This window comes from Miniopterus schreibersii, assembly GCF_964146895.1.
Source record: "Miniopterus schreibersii genome assembly, chromosome: 13".
Classification (NCBI taxonomy): domain Eukaryota; kingdom Metazoa; phylum Chordata; class Mammalia; order Chiroptera; family Miniopteridae; genus Miniopterus; species Miniopterus schreibersii.
In genome coordinates, this window is record NC_138113.1 from 34,086,915 (window position 1) to 34,097,200 (window position 10,286).

The window sequence follows — 10,286 nt, forward strand, 5'->3', positions numbered from 1 at the left end:
GGTAGCATTATAATCCTACCTTTTAGCCTTCATCCAGCATTAGTGGTTTATCTCGATGGGCATAAAATTAGAAACTAGTTCTTCTTGTCATACAAGTCTGAGGGGCTGTACTAACCATTGGGGCAGAATAGTGAGGGGAATAGACAGGCAACATGGCTTTTAAATGATACATATCATCTGGAGAAAACACAAGGGTTCACAGTGTCTGATGAATCAGTTAGCAAGAGTGAGCCTCCATTTAAACAGTGTTTCCTAAAGTTTTTGGTTACAGGTATAAGAACTTGCAGTTGAGCTGTTTAGAGCTCTTTAAAATCATTTTTCTTTCAAAAAGTTTCTAAATTGGCATTGTCGTAAATCAGTAAAATTGTTTTACTAGTGTGCAATTTCATGTTTATCATACCAGGACTCTCTTACCATGTTTGTTTTACTTTTAGAATGGCACAGAAGATCTCCGGACTGAGAGATTACAAAAAGCGACAGAACGATTTAGAAATCCTGTTGTGTTCAGCAAGGATTCTGCAATCAGAAAAACTCAACTTCAGTCTTTCAGTCAATATGTTGAGAATAGACCAGGTAGGTACACTTTTTTAAATGTTTTCCCATCTTACGATTTAACATTATTTAGCTATATATATATGTTAAAAAGCTGATAATGTAAATCCACATTTCAATACACAAATATCAAGCTTTAGAATAATTTTACATGTCTTTCCTTTTTTTTTAAGATATAAAAAGGCAGAGATCAATACAGGAAGATACAAAGAAAGGAAATGAGGAGAAGGCAGCGATAACTGAAACTCAGAGGAAGCCATCAGAAGATGAAGTGCTTAATGTATATTAATTTTTTGTGTGGTTTCATGATTGCTGATAATTCCAAACTGTATGTGGAAATAGTGCCTTTATTTGTTAAAATGAGATGTTAGGTTTTTTAAGATGTCAATCTCCAGTGCATTCAAAGCAGAGGGAGAGGGGTGCACCGTTGAATTAGTCTGCAGTGTGGTGATAATTGTCAGATAAAAAAAAAATGAATTTTTCAGAGTTCCACAGCCCCAGCTTCCTTGAGACATTTCCATCAGGGCACTTCCCATAAAGAGATTCCAGTATTGATCTACCGGGAGGATTTTAATTATTACAATAGCAGATACCGCAGAGCTGCAGTTAGAGGGAAAAGTCACATGAGACCTGCTAGAATTTCTCAGCCAACCCATTTTGTTGGCTTGGGTTAATGGGTGTTCAACCTTTCCATTATCCAGATCAGCCGTGAATTACTAGCTGAATGATGTTTGCATTAATATAATATATATGGTAATTTCTTCACTTAATTAACAGGGAGGTTCAGCTCAGTAGGGGTATGGGCTGATCATGTGTAAAATTGATTTGTGAGGGAAATATTTGATAGACCGCAGGGAGAAAGCTGCTTTTGATGGACAGCTGCGGGACAGAAGCAGGAAGAACAAGTTTTAACTTGAATTTTTGTCTGGAAGCATAGCTGACTTTAATGGTGCTACTTTTTTTTATTATCTATGGTTTGTGTAAATATTTTTATTGTTTTTACTGTTAAAATAGTCCTTGTTGGATTTTGAAATACTTGTAAGTGCACCCAGAGTTACAAACTACATTTTAGGGCCCTAAAAAACTTCTCATTTTTAAGCTGTTGTACTAAGGCTGCAGTACATAGAATAGCTCATTGGAATATTCTGATGAAATATTTGGTATAATTTTTAAGTTACAGAATACATGAGGATACTATATACTCACACTAAAAAAACCTGATTATAAACTTTGTCACTGTTTTTAAGTGAATTAACAAAAGCAGTGAAGTTTTATGTGATACTTATCACTTCTGCTTTCTTATATCTTTGCTACTTATATTGTCTTTGCAAACCACTATGTTTGTTTTGACCCTCTGAATGGAATGAGAAAAGTTCGTTTTGAAAATGCTCTGCTGTTTTGCAGATGGATACAAAAACCATTCACCACATTATTCCAGACTTTAAAGTTACCATTAGCATTTCTTCTGTTATAATTTTTCTGTTATATTTCATATTGAGAAAGAATAATGTCTATTTTGTATGAATCTTTAAAAAATGCAGTGGCTTATTTGATCACACTCTCCTGAGAAATTATCAGTTTTATAATTTCTTAAAATATTTCTACTTTAAGTTTTTCAAGTACCATAATCAATTTAACAGTAAGCTAATATAAATTGAGTTAACGTGTGAGTGCAAACTATTTACTAGTTTTGAAGATATATAAGTTATACGTATGGCTAGACATGTTTATTGAGCATGAAAATTTCAAATATGCTCATAAATAACACATTTCTTGATTTTTTTTGCTTGTTTAAGGAGTACTGAAAGATAATTCCTCATGGTTTCTTAGAGATTAATAAACTTCTGCGTAGGGCAGGGATTTGATAGCAGAGGATTTTTCGCATTTATTTTTCTGAATAAATAATTTTATAAGTGCTGGTGGTAGTGGTTGTGGTGCTGAGAGTAATCACTTAAACAGTTCTTCAGTATTCCTCAGCTATTCAGGAAACATAGCCCTAGAAATGTCGCAAGGTAAACAGGTATTCAAAATCCAAAGGGAGCTATAATGAATCCACTTACAACTATACCATAGATAATAACCCTGTCCCTGAGTATTCATATTTGAAATATGAAAATAAGAAGTAAGACTATACTGGTACTTTATAATAGAACTGCTACTTCAAATAAAACTTCTAAGGATAATTTTTTTTTAACATGGGTGGTTGTAAAAAGTAAAATTTCAAGTTGAGATCCAAGTTTGATTAAACGGAAAATTAACCAAGTCAGCGTACTAGTTGCATTAGATCCTATGCAGCAAGGTTTGAAACCACCTGTCACGTTAGAATTCACAGCTACAATAATTAGTAATACATCAACAGAATGACTTGTTAAAGTACAGGAGCCAGCTGGAGGGAAGACTGAAGATAATAGAAACCAAACTTCTGTTTTTATCATTTTTAAAAGCATTTTAAATAGTATACCCACTATGAAAACAAGAAATATCTCAAACAGATTTGTTCTTATTAAAAAATATAAAAATTAAGCATTTTGTATTTTTTTTATAAGAACAAATCTGTCTGATTTTTCAGGGTAGATACTTTGGAGAAACAATTCTTTAGTAAAACTCCAGTTTATATATTTCAGTTTTTAATTAAAGATGTCATTGGTGTTTGTTTTGACAGTCCCAAGGGGAAAATTGTCTTCTGTCCTTGTCCATGCTTAAATAACTCTGACTCAACTGTGAGGACAATTTTTCTAACTTGGTGTTAACTTTTTAAATCTGGCAAATCTGGATGTTAAATTATAAATATGTTACTCAACAGTTGAGATTTTCCCTATTCACAAAAGTTTTGCTTATTTTCATAATGTGTATGAAAATTCTCTGAATCATAGGGAGTTGCTTTTTGGTACTAAGGGTGATACTAAGGGAGTATTTGGTTCTCTAGGTAAGTGCTTTACTAAGTGTTTGTAAAAAGGAAAAATACAACATACAAGTGATTTTTTCCTCCCTTCCTGTTTGTTCTCGTTAACAGAAAGGGTTCAAAGACACCAGTCAGTATGTTGTAGGAGAATTGGCAGCACTAGAGAATGAGCAAAAGCAAATTGACACCCGTGCCGCGCTGGTGGAGAAGCGCCTCCGCTATCTCATGGACACAGGTACGGTGCCCAATTACACTGTAAACAGTTTTGGCAAATTGAGCGTTCACAAACTCTTATAGAGTTTTGGAAGTGTGAATCTTTGAAGCCTGAATGTTCAGCAGAACTGCCTTGAAAATAAAAAGGCTGCGATTTGCAGCCACCTCTCTGGGCCCTGGTGATAAGAGTGCCTTCATGGGAAGTGATAACTCGCCCTGATACCGTGTGAGCCAGCACTATTGAACAGTGTGCTCATCCATGCAGAGTTGGAATACACATCTGTGCCTCATTGATATGCCACTGCTTTAAAAAAAAAAAAAAAAAGTAAGATCTTCACTGTTCTACTGATTCATTGGGGGAAAAAAAGATTTGGCCAGCTAAAGCCATGTACTGCATGAAACAGAGCACTATGCATAGGGGATGGCTCCATGGACTAGATCACTGAAATTTGAGAATGCTATCTGGTTACTGATGCTCCACAATTTTTTTTTTTTTCAAGAGAACAGGTTTTTAAAAGTCTAATACTTTGTGTCACAGTTGCATTTGAAAGGATTAAGGTATATAGGCAAGGTTTGTAAAAATGGGTTAGAGCAGCAAGTTAGCTCCTAACCAGAGGGCAGATTGGCATTAGATGCTGACTGCTAATAGTGATTGAATAGATCTAATAGTGATCAAATAGCACAATAAGCTACTAGAAAAAAAAATGTGTGTGTTTACACACACACATATTTCTTTAAAATGCTGCTTCTACAAAAGGGGTAAAGGTGAGAAATAAATTCAAATCATACCAAATTAAAAGTAAATTATATTAAGAAAAAATGTCAAAATATAAAAGTAGAAAATCTCTTCCTTTAATCAAATTAATTGCTTTTATTTTATGGCAGTGTTAAAATAGATTAATAAAGTAGTAAAGTAGATTAGTAAGTTAGTAGTAATAGATTAGAATTGGTAAACTTTCCTGAAATTTTTCTTTTCTATTTGCCAAGAATATATTTATACTTAAAGAACTCCTCCAAAAAAGATATATGGGACATTTGAAAATGCCTACACTAGTGAAATCAGAACATACTGGAACAGAAAGAGACCTCTGGCTTTATCTGGTCCATTGACTTTACACTGGGTTCTGTGGAACCCTAAAGCTTCTTCAGAGGCACCTGGCAACTGCCAAGACAATAAGGGAGCAGAAAGCAGACAGGCTTCTGGATTTCTTACCTTACTTCAAACAGAATAGCTCCAAGTTTGTTTATTTGAAATATCAGGCTTCTTGGAAGATTTCATTTAAAGAAAAGCTTCTACTGCTTAAAATTTAAAACCAAGAAAACTTTCAAAAAATTTTTTGAAAACAGTTACCTAACCCTCCCAATGTACAGAGGAGACAGAGGCATAAGAAAAGCTCATTGTCATATAGATCAGTAAGTGGCCAACCTTGCGCTAGAATTCAGGTCACCACAACTCAGTCATACAGGATCCTTCCTTCTACACCAGATTACCTAGAACACATTTACCATTGCCCTAGCAAGTTACCCATATGCTCAGTCTTATATATATACATTTGTTTGGATTCAACAGATATCCCATAAACCAATATATTATTTCACATTTGCATTTTTCCTTTGATTTCTAAGGGATTTTGAAAATATTAGCTGTGTTAACTATATAAAAAATGTAAATTAGGTAGTATAATTTCTGAAATATATTTTAAAATTATTGCCATTAAATATTTTAGAGAGATTAATTTTTTTAAACAAATTCTTTCAAGTGAACCATCTTTTGTTTTTGTATTAGATAAAATAGATGTTACAATACAAGAAGCCTTTTGCCACTAAAGAAAAAGCTAGAAATTGTTTCCTTCTCTTTATTCACTTGGAGCCTGATTTTTGAGGGTTCTAACTGAAAGTGAATCAAGTTCTTCCCATTCCACATATTACTAGTGAAGCTTTTCTTTTTTAATATGTCTTGTTTTTTAATTGATTTTAGAGAGAGAGGAAGGGAGAGGGAGAGAGAGAGATGGAAACATCTATGAGAGAGAGAAACATTGATCGGCTGCCTCCTACACCTCCCCCCCCACCGGGGATCGAGCCTGCAACCCAGGCATGCACCCCAGCTGGAATCGAACCATGACCACTCATTGCATGGGACTATGCTCAACCAACTGAGCCACACCAGCTGGGTGCTAGTGAAGCTTTGAAGTGGCTCCATTCCAACTACAGATCATTTATAATCTGAAAGTCATGGAGTACAGATTGATTCTAGAATTCTTCCAGGGCTTTATATTCCTTACTATGCAGGACAGAATCTGATCTAGACTAGGTTCGCTACTGCAGATTCAGACTAAAATTGACCTTGTTCCCCAAGTTGATAAGCTCTAAGAATCACCCTGGACTGTCTTGAACCTCCTCCAGCCCAAATAATGGTTTCCTAAAATGTGCCTAAAGCCTAGCTAGCATCTGAAATAAGAAATAAGATGTTAGAAAGGGAAGCATATATTCATCCTTTTCTTTGGGGGGAGTTTAATAGTTCCAGCTTTTCATTTATTGTAGTATTTAGTACCTTTTCTCTGGTATATTAGAGTTTTCTATGTATTTTCTGAATCTCAGCCTTAGAATAAATAGAGCAGATAGTATCCATATTTTCATAAGGAAACTGAAGCTCAGATGGGAGAAATGCCTAATTTAAGATGGACTGATTAGTAATGGTTGACTTAGGGCTTGAACCCAAGTTTTTAGGTTTTCTAGCTCCTGAGTCAGTCCTCTTTCCCACCATATCTTCTTTACAGAACAAATATGCTTTATCTGCTGTTTCAGTTTTATACTTGTAAATGCTGACTAGATACAATTTTTTATTGATTTGAAGTTCACATATCATAGATTAACCATTTTAAAGTATACAGTTCAGTAGCATTTAGTATATTCATAGTGTTGTACAATCACCAGCACAATTTCCAGAGTTTTTCATCACCCTATACAGAAACTCCTAAGTGGAATCTAAGAGTAGTTGTCCTTATATGGCTGGCTTCTTTCACTTAACATGTTTTCAAAGTTCACCCATGTTGAAACATGTACCACTACTTTATTCCTTTTTATGGTTAAATAATATACCACATTTTATTTACTCATTCATCCATTGATAAACACTTGCATTTTCAACTTCTGGCTACTATCAACATTTGTGTACAAGCATCTCTTTGAATTTCTGTTTTTAGTTCTTTGGGGTATATACTAGAGTTGGAATTGCTGAGTTATATGATAATTCTCTATGTAACCTTTTGAGAACTATACTCAATTTTAAATGTGAAGTATATTTAGAAATTGATTTTGTGGAAGTGAGAGTACATTTTCTAAAAGAAGCATTGTTAAAAGCACATCCCCAACAAACCCACAAAAGCCTATTTAAAATATAACTAAAATGATACAAATAGTTGTCCTAGATTTGAGTCCTGGTTCCCAGAGCTTGAGCAGCTCTGGGTTTTTAGCATCAGCCCTTTGACATTGAAGCTCTAGTATCCTAAGAGGAAGGTAGGTGGATGGTGGCCTAGACTGCTGGGCATTTCTCCTGTAATGTTAGAGAAGCCTCTAGCAAGAAAGGAGCAAAGGGGAATGTAAGACATCGGGATGTGCAAGGGATGAAATGGCAGTGGAAGAGGAAGGGATCCCAACATCTATTTGGCAGAATAACATCAGTGGCAGAAAAAGAGCAGCTGTGGGGATTTATATTTCAGAAATTGAGTAATCCTAAATCAGTGATTGTCTGAATACTAAATAAATACTATGAGAGAGAGAGAGTTTTCTGCCATCCCGCCTTGGGATCTGTAAAATCCTTATGCAGATACTAGAGAATTTTTTTCACCAGCTTTTAATGTTTTTGTTGTTGTTGTTTTTTGTTTGTTTGATAATTGTTGCAGAGGATGGCTTTTTACACTTCTAGCACCTAAAGTTTGTAATGGTTTCTTCTTTGGCAATAGTAAAATTTATTAGTTAGAAACATGTATGTGTTTTAAGCTCACATTTTGTGTTAAGTACGGCGCTAATGGATCCTTACCAGTAGGGTTGTAACCCTTGAAAAAATGGAGTTTAGAATAGAAATGTTAATGAGCACTTTTACTAAAGTGTTGCAAATAGTGTTACTATAATGAATGGTGTTTATTTTCCATTCCCAACCTGTTTTCATTTGATGGTTATCAAACTTTCTTGGTTTATATCTGTAGTTTTAAAGTAATGATTTGTGTTTTTTTAAGTGAAAATATTATATTTACATTTTTAATGCAAAATTAAACATGGGGGATTACAATAAAATTACATCTTACAACTTTATAACCTTTAAGCACTGATAAAAATGATCATGATAACTTCCTAAGTCCCTAAGCCAAAAATATGAATTCTGTAGCTTTTTATAGACTATCCACTACCAAAACCTAACTGACCATTTAAAAATATTAAATATACCTTGGGAAAATAAGAATGAAAAAGAAATAACTTTTCTATACATTCCTCAGAATGTTTTCTTACCTCATCATTTGAGTAACACAGCGTAGTTTTAAAGCAGAGAACTGGGCCCACAAATAAAATTTTTGAGTTGTAAAGATGACAGTAATAGTATTTATTTCATACATGCCTGGCTCTATGGAAACTGTTTTAAAATGCATCGTTTCCTTCTCACAATGGCCCTATGAGAAAGGTTCCATTAATAACAGGAACTATTAATAATCACATTTTTCAGTGAGGAAACTGAGGCTCAGAGAAGGAAGTAACTTGCCCAGTTCATACACTTCTCAAGTGGTGGAGCCAGGAGTCAAACCCAGTCTGATGGCTCTGGAACCCAACTTCCAGATACCACATACCATGATCTCTGCTTCATCTCTCAGTGTTCTTAGAGGTGAACTTCTGCTTTTCCAAGTCTTACTACTAATTCCGTGGACCCTCTTATCACCATTTATTGATTTTTAATTAGTAACTCAGAAGAAATAGATCAGTATTCATTTGATTTATTGAAAAAAAGTACTTAACCAGCCCATTTGGCCCATTAGAGACTGAACAGGCTCATGTTCCTTTTCACATTATTTCTCTCCCTGGTCATCACAATGCAATATGGATGAAAATCAGGCTGCAAAGTATCCTCATTTGCAATAATCAAAAAGATAAAAACAAGCTTCTCTTCAAAAGAAGCATCTAGCTTTTTGCTGATCTTTACAAGTTTCTGAAACTTGAGCATTATAGCCTCAGAGAGTAGTGTTTAGTCTAGGATAGGTTACTAATGAATACTAGAAGATAGTTTTCTGAAATACGTTAAAAATAAAACTAACTTAAGTTTTAAGTGACTGACTTCAAAATTAATATAATTATTTTATATTAGCAGCTTACAATTTATGACACTGGATATATATGTATATTTTCTGTGTTAAAGTTCCTTACTTTTACTCTTAAAATAAAAATGTGATCTTGATCTGTTTCAAAATGAGAATGTGATATTAGCTATTTCAAAAAGGATAGTTTATCAGTACAATAGAAGAGCTTATAGAAAATTAGTGCTTACGTGGTATGCATACTGCTTCAGAGTCGTCTCTTGATTAGAGCCTCAATACTTAAAATTATTACATTTCCAGTTTTTAAGTTACTAGTTTTTAAAATCAGTGCTTTTTAATGGCAACAACTTGACCAAAAATCTGTCACAGAATTTTGAGACCCCTTAAAACAAAGTTTAATGAGAGAAAAAAATTACTACATTTTCATAGGGTTTTATGCTCATGTTTCTGAAATACTATATATGACCATAAAAGGTTTGCCCTGCGAATGAGTAAGAAAAAAGACATGTGCAGGTGCTTAAAAAAGAACCCATTTGTGTGATCAAGGTAAAGAGTAATATCATTTCAGTCTCATTGATTTATTTTCCCTTCATAATAACCAACATTAAATGATTAGATAGACAGAATTATTTTGTTAAGATAACAGTGTACCTTCTGTGCTACAACTGGAGTATTCTATGAATAAAACAGACGAATTTTTGATGCTGTGACTCACAGATGTTGAGTAAGTGCAAACTTCAAAGTAGAAGTCAAACATTAAAAATCTTCCTAAGGGTCATGTAACTATTTCATGTATATTTCTCTCCAGTTTTCTTTCATCTGCATTTTCTCATTTCTTCCCCCCAAAAAAGTTGCATTCTAAACTCTGTTGTAATTGTATATTTGGCCTGCATAATTTTTTAATGTTTTTAATGGTTAGACATAGGCTTATATGTTCAGTTAGATATATATTTAGTTGCTTATTAAATAGGCACTATTCACTATTTGAGACCTTGTATATTATCAGATAATGAACATGTTTATGGTGCTATATAAGGATTAATTAAATAACAAAAACTCAATTGACTACCAGTGATAAATGTAATTGAATTAGCAGAGCAGTAAAATAAGTGTAGACAAAATATATATAGACAAGAGAATATTGGAAAGCTTCTGTAATGTTTTAGATTAATAGGCATGCAGAATTCTTCACATTTTTTATTACGTTGTCCCTAGATGAATTCAAAGTAATTGGGGTGGTTAATTTTATTTACACAGAGCCGTTCACAGCGCATTAAATAATAGAGATAATTGAACAAGAATTGTCAAGTGTGTACTGA

At 33.9% G+C, this 10,286-nt stretch overlaps 1 protein-coding gene across 8 annotated transcripts in view; it reads left to right on the forward strand.

The window, feature by feature from the left end:
- Positions 1-10,286, forward strand: part of EHBP1 (EH domain binding protein 1) — a 279,331-nt gene that overhangs the window by 233,345 nt on the left and 35,700 nt on the right. For all 8 annotated transcript variants that reach the window (XM_081157052.1, XM_081157055.1, XM_081157057.1 and 5 more), the window contains 3 exons: positions 435-573; positions 726-832; positions 3,566-3,689. In XM_081157052.1, coding sequence (XP_081013178.1) covers positions 435-573; positions 726-832; positions 3,566-3,689 — 370 coding nt within the window. The remainder of the gene's footprint in view (positions 1-434; positions 574-725; positions 833-3,565; positions 3,690-10,286) is intronic.